The 19,879-nt window shown below is 51.8% G+C and overlaps 1 protein-coding gene across 10 annotated transcripts in view; it reads left to right on the forward strand.

Annotated features, from left to right (window-relative positions):
* MPRIP (myosin phosphatase Rho interacting protein) overlaps nucleotides 1–15,728 on the forward strand; it is a 72,949-nt gene extending 57,221 nt beyond the window's left edge. For 5 of the 10 annotated variants that reach the window (XM_079320418.1, XM_079320423.1, XM_079320424.1 and 2 more), the window contains 9 exons: nucleotides 144–4,004; nucleotides 6,810–6,957; nucleotides 7,534–7,651; nucleotides 8,509–8,668; nucleotides 8,748–8,867; nucleotides 9,309–9,395; nucleotides 10,041–10,203; nucleotides 10,529–10,614; nucleotides 14,597–15,728. In XM_079320418.1, coding sequence (XP_079176544.1) covers nucleotides 144–4,004; nucleotides 6,810–6,957; nucleotides 7,534–7,651; nucleotides 8,509–8,668; nucleotides 8,748–8,867; nucleotides 9,309–9,395; nucleotides 10,041–10,203; nucleotides 10,529–10,614; nucleotides 14,597–14,668 — 4,815 coding nt within the window. In that variant the 3' untranslated portion in view covers nucleotides 14,669–15,728. Of the gene's footprint in view, nucleotides 1–143; nucleotides 4,005–6,809; nucleotides 6,958–7,533; nucleotides 7,652–8,508; nucleotides 8,669–8,747; nucleotides 8,868–9,308; nucleotides 9,396–10,040; nucleotides 10,204–10,528; nucleotides 10,615–11,670; nucleotides 11,737–14,596 lie in introns of all 10 variants that reach the window. The other 5 variants (XM_079320421.1, XM_079320420.1, XM_079320427.1 and 2 more) reach the window with 5 other exon arrangements.
* The last annotated feature ends 4,151 nt before the right edge of the window (nucleotides 15,729–19,879 follow it).

Here is a 19,879-nt window from a genome sequence, read left to right on the forward strand (position 1 = left end):
GAACAAATCATCCCAATTGGAGCTGTGAGTAGCAGCCAAGTCGCTGCGAGGAGCTTTTCCATGGCCTGCCTGGCCAGAGGTGTGACACTCAGAAGGGAGAGCCAAGAGTGTTACTAATCTAGTATTTAATCAATTTTTTTAAGACCGAGGTGGCCGCCTCGCCATCAGGCGCCTGGCAGAGGCTCCACAAAGTCAACCAAGACCTCCAAAGCGAGCTGGAAGCCCAATGCCAGCGTCAAGAGGTGATCAATCAGCAGATTCAGTCTCTGAAGCGCAGCTACGCCGAGGCCAAGGATGTGATCCGGCACCACGAGGCCGAGATTCAGAGCCTGCAGGCGAGGCTCAGTAACGCGGCGGCCGAGCTCGCCATCAAGGAGCAGACCCTGGCCAAGCTCAAGAGCGACCTGAGGAGCGAGAAGGAGAAAGCCAGAGAGCAGCTGGAGGAGTGGCAGCACGGCGAGGCCGCGCTCAGCTCCCAGCTGAAGGCCAGCGAGCAGAAGCTGAAGAGCGCGGAGGCGCTGCTGCTGGAGAAGACCCAGGAGCTGCGGGACCTGGAGATGCAGCAGGCTCTGCAGAGGGACCACCAGAAGGAAGTGCAGCGGCTGCAGGACAGGATCGCAGACCTCAGCGGGCAGCTGAACGCCAGCGAGCAGGCGCGGGTCCTCATGGAGGAGAAGCTGCAGAAGAACTACGAGGCTTTGCTGGAGAGCTGCGAGAGGGAGAAGCAGGTTTTGATACGGAGCCTGAAGGAGGTGGAGGACAAGGCCAACGAGTACGAGAACCAGCTGCAGAACAGCGAGCAGCAAATGGAGATTCTGCAGAAGGAGAAGCTGAGCGCCAAGTTTGAAGGCAGCGAGCTCGTCCACCAGCTGGAGGAGCAGCTGGCCATGAAGGAGGCCAGCATCCAAAAACTTGCCGAGCACATCAAGGAGCTCGAAAGAGAGAGGGATCAGATCAAGTGCCGGTTCCACGAGCTCATGAATCAGGTGGCCGAGTCGGATAACGAAGTTGCAAAGCTGCAGGCAAAGTTGAAGATGGAAGAGACCAACTACCACAATCTGGAGCAGTCGTTTGAGGAGGTGTCAGATCAGTTCCGGGGGGTGCAGGAGGTGCTGAAAGAGAAAGAAGAAGAGCTGAGACACGTTAAGGAAATGCACTTGAGAATTGTGGAAAAGAAAGATCAAGATCTCAGTGAGGCTTTGGTTAAAATGGTTGCTTTAGATAGCAGTTTAGAGGAGACTAAAGTAAAGCTAAAGGCCAAGGAGGAGGCTTTAAAGAAATTAGGTAGTGTGGGCACAGGTCCATGTGCTGAGGAGGCAGAAGACCTTGGCCCCGGTCTTGAGGCTGATGAAAGTCATCCACCCCAACTGGGGCAGGCTCTGCCTACTCAGGATGTCCTCCCAGCTCTGACTTATGCACTGAAGGAGGAGGAGGATGAGGTTCTTGAGACCAGTCAGAGGCAAGTGGAGGAGTTTGGCTCCCCATCTAAAGTTGTAGAGCTCCAGGACCAAGAGTTGGTTCAGAAAGCCTTAGCAAAGCCCGATGTGGGAGTCATGGGGGCCAAGAGGCAAAGGATCCGTTTTTCAAGCATCCAGTGTCAAAAATACATCCATCCAGATGGATCAGAGAAAAACTGGACAAGCAGTACCTCTTCAGACACAAGCCAGGACAGATCTCTGTCTGAAGAAAGCATGTCCTCAGAGCCAGCTCTGGGTTACCCCTCATCAGGGACGAGTGATTCTGAGACTTATCTCTCCATCATCCATTCCCTGGAAACCAAACTGTACATCACAGAGGAAAAGCTCAAAGATGTGACAATGAAGCTTGAAAGCCAGCATGGCCATAACCAGGAGACACTCATTGCCCTTCACCATCAGTGGGCCAGCACCGAGTCCCAGCTGCGGGAACAGCTTCAGACCAGCCTGTCCCAAGTCAATGCTTTGATCTCACAGCTGGAGAGCGAGAGGCAGGAAAAGCTCAAGCTCATAGAAAGTCACGTCAGCGAGCTGGGAGGTTTCCAGATGAAAAACGATCAAGCGCTGACTTGCTTAGAGAAGTGCAGGGAGCAGCTAAGATCCTTGCCCAAATCAGACAAGGAAAAAGAGGGTGATTTGTTCCTTGTTACTCTTTCCAGCATGGAAACAACTTTATCAAATGCCATCCAAGCCTTGAGCGGGGCGCCAGTCCCATCGGAGTATCAGAGTGAAAGCCTCACCACGGAGAGCCCTGCTCCAGAAGGAGGGGATCTGGGAGAAGAGGAGGACATCTCCAAGGAGCAGCAAGCAGATGTGTTTGACACTGGCCAGCTGAGGTGGCTTTCTGAGAGGGTGGCGTTTGAAGCCTCTCTCATCAACCAGATAGCAGAGTCTTTGAAAAATGCAAGCTCTGAGATAGCCCAGCTTCTGAGAGAGATCCAGGGAACGGCTGAGGTGGTTTTGTTGGAGCCAGCAAGTGTTTCTCATACAGCCAATGACTTGGCCAGTGTCCTGTCTAAAAAGCTACTGTTGGAAGGGGAATTCTGGAGCCAGGTGGAGGAGCTGAGTGCACACTTGAGCACTAGAGAAGGAGAAGTTGAGGGTAAAACAGAGACAAGTTTGGGCTTTTCCCCGTGTTTTCTCAGTGCTGTAGCAGATGCTACATTGATCAAGGCAGAACTTGGGTTTGTTGCAGAGAAAATGAGAGAATCTTTTCATCAGAGGTTAAAAACAATCGAAGAAGAGCTCCATAATACCAAAACAGCTCTCCAGCAGCACAAATGCATGTTGGAGGAGATCATCAAAGCATACAGGACTCCTGAATTTGACAGAGTTATGCATCAGATTTCTGAAGCACTTGAAATACAAAAAGATGCTTCGGAAAGAACCCAGATCTCTTGGGATGGGAGCCGTCTCCAAATGGTGCCATGCCAGGAATTATCCAAGGTGGAGGAGACTGGCAGCACACCCGACCGTAGTAATGAAACTCTTGTTTCCATTCAGGAAGATCTTGCCCAGCAACTAAAGGACAAATCCAATGTTCTGAAGGAGATATCTGTTGCCTTACTCTCTCTTCCTCCCGAGGAGGCCATGAGAGACTGTCAGAAGCTCCTGAAGATATCCCAGAGTCTTTCCTACCATTCGTGCATGGGGGACCTGGAGCGATATTCGTCTCTGTTAGTCCACGATGCCATCGTTCAGGCTCAGCTTTGCTACGCCGCTTGCAAAGTGCGGCTGGAGCACGAGAGGGAGATGAAATCCTACAAGGAGTCCTTGCAGGGCATGGATGCCCTGTGCCAGGAGCGCGTGAAGACGGTGTCTGTGCTGCGGGACGAGTACGAGGAGCTGCTCAGGAAGCAGCAGGGCGAGTACAGCGAGGTGATCGCCGTGCTGGAGAGGGAGAACGCTGACCTCAAGGCAAAGGTGTCCCAGCTGGACAGCCAGAGGAGGCTCTTGGAGGAGGAAGGGCACGAACGCAGCAAGAGCCTGAGCGAGCTGCAGGGGCGCTACGAGGAGGAGATCCGCAACGTGATCGAGCAGCTCAACAGGACTGAGGAGGCCCTGAAGGCCGAGAGGATGGAGGGGCTCAGCCAGCTGGATGCCATTGTCCGTGACAAGCAGAACATGGAGCAGTATCACCTGGAGCAGATGCAAACGCTGGAGGAAAAGTTCCAGGCCAAGATCAAGGAGCTGCAGGCTATCCACGGCGAGGAGCTGCAGGCGCTGCAGGAGCACTACAGCCAGAACCTGCAGCGCCTGCAAGAGACCCTGGATGAGTACCAGAGGCAGCACCCCGAGGCAGCCCCTGCAGTGGCCCCAGGCCCTGGGGACACCTGGGTGGCCGGAGAGGCGGGTGGCACCGGGCAGGACCCCGGCAGCGACCCGGACTCCATGCATGGCCTGAGGGAACGCATCCAGGAGCTGGAGGCCCAGATGAACGCCATGAGGGATGAGCTGGAGAACAAACATCTGGAGGGGAACGCTTCCACTTTGAGGGAAAAATACCAGAAAGACTTTGAAAACCTAAAGGTCTTGATATGTTTAACGCTTTCTGCTTTCTGCTGCTGAGGGTGTGTGCAGTCCCAGGGTTCGCTTGCTGAATCAAGGGATGCCCCCTAAAAGAGCCAGCCTGCTGAAACAAGCCCCAGAGTACTAGCCAGGCCTCTGTAAAGCATGGTGTTGCTTTTTCTCCATGCTGGGGTATTCTAAATGCATTGCTGAGGGCTTGGGAGGGTGGATTTCTGGAGGTGGTCTTTGCATGGAGAGGGAGAGTTTCAAAGTAGCTGGATAACATCACACTCTCTTTCAACATGAAGACCTCAGTGTTGTTCCTTGTACCCAACACATGCATTGTGTTGGGGACTTCCCTTTAAAAGCATTCCTCAGCTCTGTCTTTTCCAGTCTGTCTCTGCTGCTTTCAGAAATGCAAGATGAAATGGAAACTTGATGCTCTCAAAATGTATGTTCCTAGGGAAAGTAGCTGCAAACAGATGCCAAATTCTGTAGCAAAGCAGAGCTCCTCTGCAGGATGCTGCAAGGACTGTGCTGGTGTTGGACACAGTAATTGTTTACACAACAAAGAGTGCACAGTTATGGAACACCCAGGTGAGGTGCAGAGAAACCCACTGGCAATGAAATGCCACCATTCAAATTGCCCCACCAGTCAGAATGACTGTAAAACTGGTTTGAGATCATCCAGCATCTGAAAAAAAAAAAATTGATTTGGTGGTTTGCTTTTCTTTGGAGAGCATTCCCAGTTCAGAAGTGAGTTTAGGATTGTAGAGGACTCTGGCAGTACCAAGGCTGCCACACTGAGCAGGAAGCCTAAAGGGCAGTGATGCAGAGACAGTGGCAGTGAGGCTTTCACAGACCAGTTGCTCTTAAGGATCAGTAAAATGCAGGATAGCTTGCTTCCAGCCACAAGATCCAGCACACATTTTTGCTGTGGATAAAGTGAGGCTCAGCTCAAGCCAAAAGCTGGTTTTAGCCTGGGGATAGCAGAAGTTTTGCTGAATCCCATTGGAATTAAGCAATGGTGGTCAGAAAGCCAACCAAATGATTGGAAACCTGCTTAACTAGAGGCTTAAATGTGTCCCATGCTTAAGAACATGATGGAGAATGTACCATCAGTAGCACAAGAATAACTCTTCAGCATGGAGAAGGGAAGAATCCAGGAAGACATTGGAGCCCTTTTCAGTGCCTGGAAGTCCTCCAATAGGACTTTTGACAAAGGCATGAAGTAACAGGACAAGGGGGAGTGTCCTTTAGATGAAGGAGGGTAGATTTAGATATAATATTTGGAAGGAATTCTCTCCTTTGAGGGTGGTGAGGCACAAGTGGCCCAGAGAAGCTGTAGCTGGCCCATCTCTGGAAGTGTCCAAGGCCAGGTTCAAGGCTTGGAGCAACCTGGGATAGTGGAAGATGTCCCTGCCCATGGCAGGGGATGGAACAGAATGGGCTTCAAGGTCCCTTCCAACCCAAACCATTCTATGATTCTATGGCAATGCATTTACAATACATGAAATAGTGAATCTACAGCCAGACCTATGGCAGAATTTGCACTGTTTTCTTCCAAAATTAGAGGTGTTTCAGGAGTTGGACTTATGATCCTTGTGGATCCCTTCCAACTCAGCATATTCTATGATTATGGGTGTAATGAAGAATCATGTAGGGCTGCTCTGTGCCACAGCCAAGTCCAAGCAGGTTCTGGCACTGAGTTAGGAGTTTAAAAACAAACAACAAATAAACAAGGCTGGGAAAGTGAAGAATGCCTCAGGATTAAAAATTAAATGGGAGGGGAAAATCCACCAAATCTGAAAATTGGGGATGAGGATTAGGCATAGGTAACTGAGCATTAGCCAAGAAAGTGATGCTGAGGGGTGTGTGTTAGTGAGGGTCAGTGGTGTTGGACTGTCCTGAGCACTTTTGCCACTGGAGGAGTGAATTTGTCTTCCTAAAATTTCCCATGGGGTCTCAGTGATCACTAGGTGACAGTTGTCACTTACCACAGAGCAGTGGTGTTACTCAAGGGGAGTTGAAATCAGGGAATAAAGCCAGCCTGTTGTTAAGGGGAAAACCCTTGTACAGTGCTTGGCATCAGGTTTGTCCCAAGCTGCCTGATGGGGCTCAGCACCTTGTCCCCACTGTGTGCCCCTTCTTCCCTCGTGGCTTGGGCCTGCCTGTGGCTTTGCTGGTCCTGTCCCTGTCCCACAGCCATGTGTCCATCCAGGATCCTGATGTGCTTGGGCTGGCAGCTGAGCTGGGAACAGACGTTTGCATTTGTCTGCTGCAAAGGCAGAAAGGAGTCCGGGCTGTGCCAGGGGCAGAAGGACCAGGCAGGAATTCAGGACCTCACCCCTCGTGAATCCCAACTCCCCAAATTGCCCCTTCTGTGTCCTGGCCTGAGTTCTTTCTTAGTAATTAAATTAGCAAGTAATTTTCCCTGCAGCATTTGTAGCAATACTCGGTTGGGAATTAAGATCCTGTTGCTGTCACGTCATCTTCCTTCCACCCAGAAGTTATAAAACACAGACATTGAAAAGAGCAGAAGGGGCACAGAAGGGTTTTTTGGTTGCTTTTTTGACCTATATTTGCATTCCCCAACTGGGTCTGTCCCTGTGCATCCCTTTCCCTGGAGCTGCCAGGGGTTGAGTGACCAGGACGATCCCTGACCTTTGCGAGGTCCATCCTGCTGCATGGCTGGGGAAGCAGAAGATCCCTGCTGGACCTGGGGAGCTGAGCTGCCCGCTGGTGTGTGGCTCCTGGTGGGCTCCCCACCACTGTGGCACCAGCCCTGTGCTCCTGGGCCAAGCCTTTCCCCTCATCCCTTTGCAGGCAACATGTGAGAGAGGCTTTGCAGCCATGGAGGAGACGCACCAGAAGAAGATCGAGGACCTGCAGCGGCAGCACCAGCGGGAGCTGGAGAAGCTGCGGGAGGAGAAGGATCGCCTGCTGGCAGAGGAAACTGCTGCCACCATCTCAGGTACCAGAGTCCCCCGTGCTGGGGCAGCTCTGTGCTGATGGGGACACGGGGATGGTGGTGGCTGCCTTGAGGAGCAGAGCAGGGATGGGATAGGGGTGGGTGGGCTGCACAGGGAGATAGGAACAGGCTTGTGGGAAAGGTGTTTTACATGGAGGTCCATCTCCTGGTCATCCAGGTTTGGTGCCTATCTCCTGGTACTCCTCCAGGGTTGGTACCCCTGCCTTTGTCTGTTACACAGTCTGATCTATTTTCCATTCCAACTCTGAAAGGCATTAGTCATTCCTGTGGTTAAATTATTACCAATTCCATATTGAATTCATTCTTCAGTGCCTTGGGGAATGTTAAAACACTGGAGTTCAGGAGCTCTGCATTAGGAGCCCAACAGTCCAGGAAACAATGTGTGAAGTGAACAGTCATTTGGACTGTGTTAAAGTCCAGCTGGGGCACAGACTGAAGGGGCCGTGAAGCAGTGGGAGATTTGCAGGGATGACTTTATTTTTATTCCTTTAAAAAACAAACTAAAGCTGAAAACCCGTGGGTGGAGGGTGCTGTGTGCTAACCGTGCTGCCCTCACAGCCATCGAGGCCATGAAGAACGCGCACCGGGAGGAGCTGGAGCGGGAGCTGGAGAAGTCCCAGCGCTCCCAGATCAGCAGCGTCAACGCCGACATCGAGGCCCTCCGGAGGCAGTACCTGTAAGAGCATCACCCTCTGCTGCCATCTCACAGACATCACCTGTGCCAGACCCTTCTCTCTCCCATTTGATTCTGGCAGTCAGTTCGGGGTTATTTCAGGGATCTCTTCTCTTGGTCCCACTCCAGCTGCATCCATCAGAGCCTCCTGGTTGCCCATAATTTTTCAGGCTCCAGGCCAGTGTCCCCACATTACCCAAAATAGCTGCTGTATGGTCCCCAGAAGGAGCAGATGAGCAGCCAGTGCTGCTTTTCATGCAGGTGCAGCAAGTTCAAAAGGTGAGGAGGAAGCTCTGAGCTTTCCATGGCAGGGCTGCCTGTCAGCTTCATCAACCTTGATACCTCTGTGTAAGTTGTGGAGGTGTGCAAATACACCTGGTCCCAGGTGCCCAGGGCAAACTTAGAATCCTGGAATGGTTTGGGTTGGAAGGGACCTTAAAACTCACCTCGTTCCAGTCCCTTGCCATGGGCAGGGACACCTTCCACTATCCCAAGCTGGTCTTGGACACTTCCAGAGATAGGATAGCCACAGCTTCTCTGGGCAGCCTGTGCCATGGCCTCAACACCCTCACAGAGAAGAATTTCTCATAGGTAGATTTTGATAGATCTCAGCTCAGTTTTTGGAAACCTGAGAAAGTTCTGCCACTTAACCTCTGAGAGGATGACCACCTGTCCCCTTTGGTGCTCTGCCAGGAGAAGGAAGAGCTGACTTGCTCTGGGCTTGAGCCTTTTTCCCAAAGGGAATATGCAGTCCTCATCCTCAGTGCTTAGCTGCCTGTTGAGTTGTCCTGGGATTCTGAAGGAAGAGTGGGCATGGGGATGTGTGTGTGTGGAGACACAGCCCCCCGTGTGTCCCACAGGGAGGAGCTGCAGTCGGTGCAGCGGGAGCTGGAGGTGCTTTCGGAGCAGTATTCCCAGAAGTGTTTGGAGAACGCCCACCTGGCGCAGGCGCTGGAGGCTGAGAGGCAGGCCCTCCGCCAGTGCCAGCGGGAGAACCAGGAGCTCAACGCCCACAACCAGGTGAGCATCCCTGCCCTGCTGACAGTGCTGAGCCCTGCTGTGCTCCCCCTTCCCACAACGGCTCTGCTGCTCTTCCCAGGAGCTGAATAACCGCCTGGCTGCGGAGATCACGCGCCTGCGGACCCTGCTGACCGGGGAGGGCGGGGGAGAGGCTGCTGGGTCGCCTCTCACGCAGGGCAAGGACGCCTACGAGCTGGAGGTGAGTTCTGCAGAGGGGCACGTGGGTGGCCAAGGTGCTGTGTGCCCAGGAAAGTGTCACAGCTGGGAGGTATCACAGCCAGGAGGTGTCACATCCCCAGTCAGCTCTCGTGGCTGATCAGCACTGTCATCATGGGCTGCATGAGGCCAGGAGATTCTGGGGTTCTGATCTTCTCACCACATCAAGCCAGACACTTGCTCTTCCTTCTGCAGCCCCTGCTTGTCCTTGGGATCTAGTCTATGCACAGCAGTGGGGGACAGAAATTGGGATGTGCAGGGCTTGGGCAAGTTCCCAAGAGACCCAAAAGGAGTTTTCTAGTGAGAAGAAAGTGGTCAGGTGGTGCTGGCATGGGGCTGAGTCTCCAGCCCTTGGTTTGACTGAGTACAGAGATGTCACACTGTGTCTGCTCAGGTGCAAAGATGCTGTTTCTTGTTCCCACAGGTCCTGCTGCGGGTCAAAGAATCCGAAATTCAGTATCTGAAGCAGGAGATCAGCTCCCTCAAAGATGAGCTGCAGACAGCACTGAGGGTAATGCCAGGGGTGGTTTCTGCAAATCCTCTTACTGTGCTCTGCTCCTGAGTGTCTGTGCATAAATTTCAGCCCATTTGCACCCAGATTTGAAATCATATTTAATTTTTCCCCTGAATGTAATTCAATACCCATTTTGGTGTCATCAGTAAAGCACTCCATGTATCAACTTAAGACTTACCCCACAAAGGAGACAGTGTGGGAAAACATCCCTTTCAGTGTGATTTCCCCATTTACTGTCACATCAGATCAGATTTAAATGGCACAAACAGTCAGTGTTAGAGATCTGCCCAGCCTCGCAGCGGTGGAACTGGTTTGCTCTGGACAAGGCAAGGCCATTTCTGGGAATTCTGCTTGAATTCTGTGTCTTGGCTAAAAAGAAAAGCCACAAACAAGCCTGTGGCTGAGGGGCTGCAGGCACGGGCAGCACTGTGTGCTGGCCCTTGGCTCTCAGCTCTCCATTCCTGCAGTCCCTGCTCGCTGTTGGAAGCAGCTCCCAGGGCATGTGCTGCCCTGGCCAAGCCTCTCTCCCTCCGCTGGCTCTTCTGGCTCTGGCATTTGCCAGGCTCCTCTTCAGTGCATCCACACCCCCTGGGCTCCAGCTGTCTGGCTGGCTCCAGCAGGTTCTTCTTGTTCCCTTGCCAGGATAAGAAATACGCCAGCGACAAGTACAAAGACATCTACACGGAGCTGAGCATCGTGAAGGCCAAGGCAGACTGTGATATCAGCAGGTTGAAAGAGCAGCTGAAGGCAGCCACAGAAGCTCAGGGAGAGAAATCCCCTGTGAACACCACTGTATCGGGATATGGTCAGTCCTCCAGCAGCTCTAAGCAGTCCTGGGTGTCCCGAGCTGACACAGGAATCCTGGACTGCAAACCCTTGTGCAGTAATGGGTCTGAGTGTAGGACTTGGCCTTCCAACCCAAAGCTGATGGGCTTTGGAAGCCTTCTGGCATTTTGCATCAGGAAAACCTGGTGCTGCAGGGATGCCCAAAAGCCCCCTCTGCCCTTGGGGCAGTGCTGAGTTGGGCTCATTGGGGCGCTTTCCTGGGCTGGGAGGGCAGAGCCCCAGCCCTGTCCTTGCAGGAAGGCAGTGGGCATCAGGCTAATCCCACTTCTTTTGCTTCTTCCCAGATATTATGAAATCAAAAAGCAACCCTGATTTCTTGAAGAAAGACAGATCCAGTGTTAGCCGGCAACTAAGGAATATCAGGTCAAAGGTGAGCTCAGATGTCCTGCCCAGTGGGATGGGAATGAGGAATGCCCAGCATTTCTCCTAGGTGGGGATCCCAAGTGGAAGGAAATGGGCAGGGGAACAAAATTAAGAATTTCCCAGCCACTAGTGCTAGCCTGGATGGTTTTTTTTTACTGCAAAAGGACTGACTGTGCAGCCAGGGAGGGCCCACTCACCCACTCTGGACTCTGCTCAGATGGAGGCATGAAGCTGCTTCCTGTTGGAAAAAAAGGCTGAAGTTTGCCTTGTTCTTTGGTCTTTCACAGGAGGATAATCCCAGTATCAGCTCCCTCTTTTCACTTGAAATATAGGTGGAAATCTGCACATCATTCTAGTTTTAGTGTTCATCACTGCAAGATTTTTTGTCTTTATGTGTATCAGCAGTGCCTGAGTCCTGGGCATATTTAACACATGCTTTGCTTGTGTGGTAACATGGTGCAGATGGCCCTGTGCTTCTGTGGTCCTTCTGTGCTTGCTGTTGATCCCAAAGCCCAGTGATGCTGTGCCAAGCTCTCCTTGGCAGCCAGTTACATCATGTGGGACCACAGGGATAAGGAAGGGCCAAAAATGCTGATCAGGAGTCAGCATTAAACATTGGGCAGCTGGGAGGAAGCTCAGCATGAGCAAACCTGCTGTGCCTCTCACCTGGTGTCTCGTGCTGATGTTTGAAGTGGTTGAGCCCTTGCAGGGCAGGCAGAATCCTCTGAGCTTGGTGCCCATGTGGGGAAACACTCAGAGCTCTGTGAGCAGCAGCTCCTCAGCTCGGGGCATCTGCACTGTACCCAGTGAGCAAAGAGAGACTTCTGCAGGTTTTGGGGCAGCCAGACCTGCTGGGCTGCTCTGATGTTGGGTTTCCCTTCACCACTCCAAGCACTTGCTGTGTGTGTTGCTTGGTGGGGAAGGAGAGGAAGCAGGGGCTGTGCCAGGGCTCGCTGCGGGACGGGGGGCTGGGGCTGTGCCAGCACAAATTCCTTTGGGATTTATGAGCTTCTTTTGTTTTTGTTTTTTTTTTTTTGTTTTATTTTGCTTTTTCCTTCAACAGTCCGTTATTGAGCAGGTCTCATGGGATAACTGAAATGAACCCGAGTCCAGGTTCCCTGCCACGTAGGTAATCACACCGGCACCGCCCAGCGCCGCAGCCACCACGGGAGCAGCCCAACCTCTGCATGCACTGCTCACACCTCCCTGCCACACCAGAGCCCTCCTCCTCTTAATGACTGACTCACTGACTGGTTTATCCACTGCTAATTCTTTTCCTGGGTGAAGGGGAAGGGGAGGGGAGAAGTCAGTGTACCCAAGGTCTGTGTGAAATGCCTCTTCCCTGGGGAATATGGCTTTTTGTGTTCCTGCTCTTCCCACCCTCACCAACACAGCTCATCAGCACAGAGAGGATTTGGACATGGTGGGGCACGTTTTCCTGTTGACTGTGTTGGGAGTATGGGACACTGAGTGTGCATGCCTAAATGACTCTGCATGCCTCAGACTAAACTCCAGCACCACCCAGGTCTTGTAGGAAAACACCTCTTTTGCTGTTGGCCAGGTGCAGGAATAGTCAGGGATGCCTTTAAGTGTAATTCCATAACAGCCCAGAGCATGGAAAATGGTCTCAGCCACCTCAGCTGCAGAGGGAATGTTCTGAACTGCCCTAATTTCCTTTATCCACAGTTGCTGCTTTTTCAGGTCGATCCATGCCTGAGCAAGAGTCTCCCTTGCCCAGTAATCCTGTCCTCCAGCTCTCCATCCCTGAGCCTCCAGGCCCATCCAGCAAAAGGAGGGAGCTGATCAGAAATGAGGCTGACTCTAATAAACCAGGCATCTCCATTAACTGGAGAAATAGTGAATTTCCTGGCCCATGGCAAAGACTGAGGTGGGAGCACCTGCAGAGGCAGGTTAGGAGAGGGGAGCTCCCAGCATAGTGGGTGGAGAGCCCCAGGAAGTGTGTTGGAAGATTCCTTTATCACAGATATCATCCTGCATTAGTCTCACTTCATCAGGCTCTCCTCATCAGCAACTGAGATGGTTTTGAGACTGCCCAGGGGCTGAATTTGCTGGAATTTGTGCCATCAGGCAGAAGAGTCTGATGATTCCTGGTGTCTCTTTTCCATCCACTGAAAAATCAGATGTGAGAACTGAAATGCACACACTGCTCCCCTTTAAAGAGGCCCAAAGTAAACTTCCTTTAGGAAGTGTGTGCACAGAGACTCTCATCCCAGGAGACTCTGCTGCCCACTGGAAAGAGAGCACACAGCATTTGGAAATTCAATCCCATCTAGTGCTTTCATTTCCATGCTGCCTGGCAAAGCCCTTCTGTGTTTGTGGGCCTGTGGGAGGAAAAACATTTCCAGAAATACAGTAACCATGGGAATCTGCACAGCCCTGGGGCAAGTTTATCATGGAGTCCTGCCTTGATATATACATGGGAAGGAAAACTCAGCCCAGAAGTCCAACCTGTTGCTGTTATAGAACAGTCCTCTGGCACCACAGCCAAAGAAAGGAAAGGAGAAGGTGGCTGCCTGATAGTAGGGTCATGAAATCACAGAATGGTTTGGGTGGGAAGGGATGAAAAATCATTCCATTCCAACCCCCTGCCATGGGCAGGTTGCTCCAAGCCCCATCCAGCCTTGCCTTGGACACTTCCAAGGATCCAGGGACAGCCACAGCTTCTCTGTGTCAGGGCCTCCCCACCCTCACAGGGAGGAATTTCTTCCCAATATCTATCTAACCCTGCTCTGTGGCAATGGGAAGCCATCCCCTCTTGTCCTGTCACTCCAGTCCCTCTCCAGCTCTCCTGGAGCTCCTTTAGGTTCTGAAAGGGGCCCTAAGGTCACCTTGAGCCTTCTCTTCTCCAGGCTGAACAATCCCAGTTCCCTCAGACTTTCCTCCTAGGAGCTGATTTCCATCCCTCCAGTCTGTGCATTTGAAGGTGCCAAGTCTTGGTCTATAAAGCAAATAATGTTCCAACTGCAGCATGAATTCCTTGCAAGTTCCAAGGACTGGGCTGGAAGGCAGAGCTGTGGGGTAGGGACAGGCAGTGGGGCACAGAGGGGCAGAGCCCTGTCTATGGGGCTGTTTTTAGGAATGGGAGGTGGCTGTGCCTCCTCATCTACAGGGACAATTCACCATCTAAGATGTTTTGCTCTCCTCCACCTCTTGTGCCACAGGTTTGGGGCTGCAGGAAGGAGGGTGCTGGCATCCCCTCAGGCTGCCTTCAATTTAAAGCTGTCCTACAGGAGCCAGGCAATTTGTTTCTGGGTTTCTGCCCCTCTCAGTGCTGTGCTCCCGAGTCCCCATGTGTAGGAGATAGATTTTACAATTCCAAATGCCAGGGAGCTGCTGGCCAACTGAGAGTTGTGCCTTAAAATCTGGATACTGCATCTGAATTGGATCAGCCATCAGAACCTGCCAGACCTGAGCAGCATTTAGGAGTCCTTTGTCTAACCCTGGGCTGTTGAGGCATCTTTGGCTTGGGAGAGTCCCAGGGTGGGGTGAGAGAAGGGGTGGGATGGCTGCTGGCAGCACACAGCATTTTCCAGGCTTTCTTGAGCAAACCCTGCAGCAGTGGAGGCAGCACTGCCCCCGTGGGTGCTGCAGTGCTGGGGGAGGCTGGGAGGGAGCAGCCTGCAGGTCCTGCTCAGCATCCTGAGCCTTCAGCCTGGCAGATCCCAGCTGGCCTGCCTGGTGCTGCCCCTGTGGAACTGCCCCACCCAGCAGTGCCCTGTGAGCTCCAGGGTCATTCCCAGACCAGCTAATCCTGCTTGCAGCATGACCTGCCTCTCATTCGCTTCTGGTTCGTCGCCTGGTTCATTTGCAATCTCACCCTGTCCCAAGGCACCAGCTGCCAGTAACCACCCTCCATAACCGTGTGTTCTCTCTCAGCATGTCCCACTAATCCTCCCTGAGCCAAGGAGCCCATCCCGTGCCCCGGCATCGCTCCCTGCCCAACGCTCTCTGTCTTCTGTCTCTCCCAGAGTCTGAAGGAAGGCCTGACTGTGCAAGAACGCCTGAAGCTTTTTGAATCCAGGGACTTGAAGAAAGACTAGTTCTCCCCGCTCCGCTTGACCACGCGCACCTCCCAGCTTGAGGCAGCACAGCACCAGCACCGTTTGTCTCTCGTTCCTTGCGATGTCCTCGCTGTCGTTCGTCCTGACGCCCCGACGGGACCCGTGGTGCCCCCCCCCTCGCCTCCCCAGCTCCTTTCCCTGCTTGTGAGATGCTCCAGAGACTCTGAGAGGGAGAGGAAGGGATTGGAGTGGGGTTCCCCCCCTCTCTTCGGCGCTTTGTAGGAGAATCCTTTCTTTACTGTAAACCATTACACTAAGTGTCAGTATTAAGGCTCAGTAGCCTGTTAATAAGCTATAGCTCTGTCAGGAAGAGCGAGCAGGGCCTGGGTGCTGTCAGCCAGACCGAGCTCTTACTGCTGTCTAGAGACCCCGTGCTCAGAGCACACCAGGAGCCTGATCTAACCATTGATCTCGACTGCATTACTTGCACCTACAAGGGGGGAAAGCCGGGGGAAGCTGTCGGGGAGCGCCAGTCCGCGCCGGCAGCCTGGAGGTACAACACTGACATCCCGCTGGAGAAGGATGCAAGAAGTGATTCTCCTGCCCCGTGACTGTGCTGTATCCTGAATGTAGGTGCCACCGAAGCCTGGCAAGCTTTGGTGGCTGCCCAGGTGGTTTTGGATGGGGAGCTGCAGCTACTGAAGTGCACCGTGGAGTCGGCCCCGTCGGCGCGTCCTCGCTCCCGTGTCGCTGCTGGTCGGAGTTGGTGTTCCAGGGCCCGAGCTGTAAGATCACTTTCTTGCCTCTGTTAGATCAAGCCCAGCACTCTCTTTTTTTTTTTTTTTTTTTTTTTTTTTTTGCTGTTACTCCCTCTCATCGAATCCCGTGTATCCCAGGGTCTGTGCGCATGTGAAACTCCCTTTTCCTAGTCAAAGGAAAGTAGAGTAGAAAGTAGAGCCAATATTGACTGAAAATGCACAGTGCTCAATGCATATAATGCTCCTTTTTTACCAGCTTCTTCAATTCAACTCTTCTTGTCAGCAGGGCAGCTCCTATTTTAATTCTTTAATCTTTTCCTGAAATAAAAGTCTCAAAACCAGTATGTGCTTCAGACCTTCTCAGTCCTAATAGCTTTGTATTTAAAATACACAATATAGCACCGTGAGGCAGATAAATGCATACAAACCAAGGGATGAGGAGCTGGTAGCACTAGATAGTCACAGCCAGCTGAGCAGAGGCTTCCTGGAAGAAGCCTGTGCTGCTTTGCAGGTGTGGGGCTTCATCCCAGGATAAATCTTCAAATGCCACCTGGAAGGATCCCAGGTCCTGCCTCTCTGGTCAGCAGGGCTGAAGGAGGCTCCAGCACATTGGCTCCCCAGCCTGGTTAGGTGCTTCAGGCTGGGATCTGGAAGATCCTGGCCTTCACCCAGAGCAGAGCTTCCTCTTGTCCTTCAGGCACTCAGCCAAGGTTGGGGCCAGCAGCTCCCAGTGCTTCCCTGCTGGTTTTGGTTCTGGTGGTTGGTACAGGCACAGCTCAGAGCCCCAGAGGGCTGCTCAAGCCACCCCCAGTCCTGCCAGGCTGGAGCACAGCAGCTGCCAGAGTTACCTTCATCCTCTTGGGAGCAGAATCTCTCTTCAGCCACCAGACCCTCAGCAGGACAGGGTGTCACTGAACCACGGTGGCAATCAGGCTCTTGTCCAGTTTTGAGGCCTTGCCAAGTGTCCAGCTTGGCACCTGCCAGCAGGACTTGGTTCTGCCCAGAGGAGCCCTGCTTGCACCTTGCAGGGGCAGAGTGCCTGTTCTGCTGGGATGCTCTCTGTGCCTGGGTGAGGGCCTGGAGATGGGAGCAGGGGAGGAAAGATGCTCAACCTGTTGCATGCAAAGCCTTTTCCTTGTCAGCAGCCCGTGCCCTCAGGTGTGTGGATGTGCAGCCACAGTCTGAGTTCCCCACAGCCCACAGATCTGGGCACTGCAGAACCTGGGAGCCTTCCTGCCATGGATCAGCTCTCCAGCCACTGCATCCCTGGCTGCTCCAGGCCTGTGGTGAGCTCTGATCTGGTCGAGGCCATGGGAGGCAGCAGGGATTTGGGATGGCACGTGGGCCTTGGCATTGCTGTTCCCTTGCAAGATGTCACTGGCTCTAGGAGAACACCCTCCTCCCTCTCTTCTCTTTCAGTTTAGGATGGGACTTTGTCCTTTTTAGCCAGCCAAGCAGAATGTCCTGGTCTTCTTGCCATGTGGACCCTGACCTTTCTTAGATCCCCCAGCAAGTCCTGCTCGTGTTCAGGCTTGTAGGAGCAGATATTTTCCATGGGGGAATTGGAAAAATAAGTGGAGAATCTTGGTGTGCTGCACAGACAGGGCTGAGCAGTGGCCTTGACACTGCCAGGATGAGCTGCACCCTCGGGGCAGTGCTTGGGAAGGGTGTTTGGGGTGTGTTTAGGGTGGCAGCTGTGAATTATGGGGGTCACTCAGAGGGAGAGGAGGGAGGAAGGTGCCTTCTGCAGCCAAACCCTGCTGAGGGTTCTGGGCTCGCTCTGGTCAGTCTGGAGCATCTCTCCAAGGCAAGGGGCAGCACTTTACCTGCCTTTACAGCAAAGAAAAAGAACCTGCAGCACCAATAAACAGCCCCAGACTGAAATACTCCTGCAGAGCCCAGTACTTGAAAATAAAGTAAGTCATTTTACTCATAGCAATGATCCTCAGTTATCTTTGTGCTTCTTCCTGCTCCAGACTTCATCCACCTTTTGGGATTAATCAGTGGCTATTTAAATTAGAAATTGTGTGGGCAAGTTGCTGCATTCTGCATCACTCCACACTATTGATAGCACCAAAAGGGGAGGTTTTGGAAAAGTCAAGTGCAGCAAAGGCACAGGTGTCTCCTTATTGGCTCCAAGTAATATTTTTCCTGAGTAAAAATTTCCTCCCATTTGCACCATCTCTCCTGAGCCAGACTGAATCCTTCTTTAAATGTCACCTTTCCTTTGCCCACATATTAAAAAAGAAGCAAACTGTGTTCGTTTGCTTCAAAAATAGAATTGCTTAGAATTAGTGCTAAATTACAAACCAGAAAATTCCCCTTTTTTTTTGTACCAGAGAACTGGGCTGCAGGAAGAGTGCTCACATTGCAAAATATGATACTTTTGTACCTATTCTATTTGATGGCACTTCCACAAGACCTTTGCATATTTGTCCTGGTTTGGATACTCAGTTTGTGGTGGAAAATCAAGCACAGGCACACTTGTTGTGCTTTGCCTTTGCTCTGTATTTTTTTTCCATTTTTTTTAGGTAAGAAAAAGCTTTCTTATTCTTCTCTTTTTTAAAAACAAAAGTAATTTAATACCTGTATAGTATTCCAAGCGTGCAGTGTAAATATTTATTCCTCAGCAGTTTGCAGAGGGTTCTCTTTTATGACTGAGTTGTGGGTTGGATTTTTAAGTCTTGTGGCACAGAGGCCCCACTTGTGGGTTGGGAGAGGAATGAGTGTAGTGTCCAACCCACCCCATCTGCCCTGATAAACTGCTTTTTTGGGGGGTTTGAGGACTGTTACAAATACCTTTTCAAACCTTTTCTGCTGATCTATGCCTTTAGCTTTGAAGGTACCTCTCCAAAGATTGTGTACAGTCTTGTTTGACCACTGTAACCTACTTTGCTATAAATTTGGGTGGTTTTTTCCAGTCAGAAGACTCAATAATCTTGTGTTTGATAAGTGGCATCAACGCTGTGCATGTGCAAACTGTGCCCTGTTCCAGAGAGCAGCAACAACTCCCTGCCAAGCCCCAGCTCTTGCACAGCCACCTGGGGCTGGCACAGGGAGCCCCTGGATTTGGGAAGCAGCAGGAACACATCTGGGATGCTCTTGGGCTTCCCCTGCACAGACACCCATTCCACAGCAGCTGTAACTCCCTGTGTAACCTCAAATGCAGTGTAACTACAACAGGAAGATCCCAGGCACTGCTGCACAGGGAGCACCAGGCTCAACAACAGCCTCAGTGTGAGGCTGTGAGGAAACACAGGCTGTGGGATTTATTAGAGAAACAAGTTGGTACCAGCTCAACTAACCCAGCTGGCCCTGAACTCGTAAATAATGGGTGCAATTTGCATTATTTCCTTCATGCTTTCTTCACCCTGTGTGCAGGACAAGAACTCTGTTTGTTTTCACCTAGAGAAAGCAAAGCATGTAAAATATGGAGACTGTGGTAAGTAGGAAGCAGGAATGCTCTGGCTTGGCCCGTGTCCACCTTCCTGGAGTTCTGGATGATTTGGGAGTTAATCATTTGGAAGGATGGAGGTTTGGGGAGAGGGGAGGAAGCTCTGTGAGGCTGTGGGTGGTGTCTGATGTGGCATTTCAGGTGTTAATGCTCAGGCTTCCTCCAGAGCCCTTGGAGCAGCTGGGCCTTGGCTCTCTGGGCAGAGCTCCACCCTTGACAGAGCTTGACAGTGATGGGGACCCGTTCTGGGTGACACCTGGGCACTGTGCTCTGCCTGGAACAGCCCAGGGGGGCTGTGAGCACTGAGGGTGAGGCAATCATTTCCCAGAGTGGTTTCTGGAGCCCTCAGCTCCAGCTGTGAGCAGCAGCAGCAGAGCAGAGTCCCGGGCAGTGCTGGGGTGCTGCAGCCTCACACATTATTTTTTTTCCCCCTGCAAAGGGGAGGGGTGTGAAAGGCTCCTGTTTCTCCATGTCTGTGAGTTCCTGTCTCCTTCCCTTCTCCCTTCCAGTTTATTCCAATGCTTTTTTAAGAGCCACCATTCCTGATCAGCTGCTTGCTGTAATAGAAATGTCACTTTTCTCACTCTATTTATTCCTTACAAACTTTGTGTGGCATGCTTGGCTCCCCTGGATGTAGCTGATCATTTTTACTTTGTAAATATAATTACCTAACTTTACATTAACTATATGGTAATAAACTATTTTTGCACCACCCTTTGCATGATGTGTGTGACAGGTTTGTTTCTAAAAAGATCAGGGCAGAGGTAAGAGCATGAACAGGGAGATGTTTGTTTTTATAGTTGCACTTCATAAAGGAAATGCAACAGGCAGCATTTTGACAGCAATAATACATTTTAAGTAGTTTAAATCTAGAATGGGCTTTACTGGAAAATGACCTTCAGGTAATGTAATTTTCTTTCCCCCATGCAAACTTTCTCAGAACGGAAGAAATCTAAAATCTGGGGATGTCCATTTATCATAAATATCTTAATAAGGATCTACAGGAATTGAAATGCAAAAGTCAGGTGAGGCAGTTGA

The sequence above is a fragment of the Erithacus rubecula genome (assembly GCF_903797595.1).
Source record: "Erithacus rubecula genome assembly, chromosome: 17".
In the NCBI taxonomy this organism is placed as follows: Eukaryota; Metazoa; Chordata; class Aves; order Passeriformes; family Muscicapidae; genus Erithacus; species Erithacus rubecula.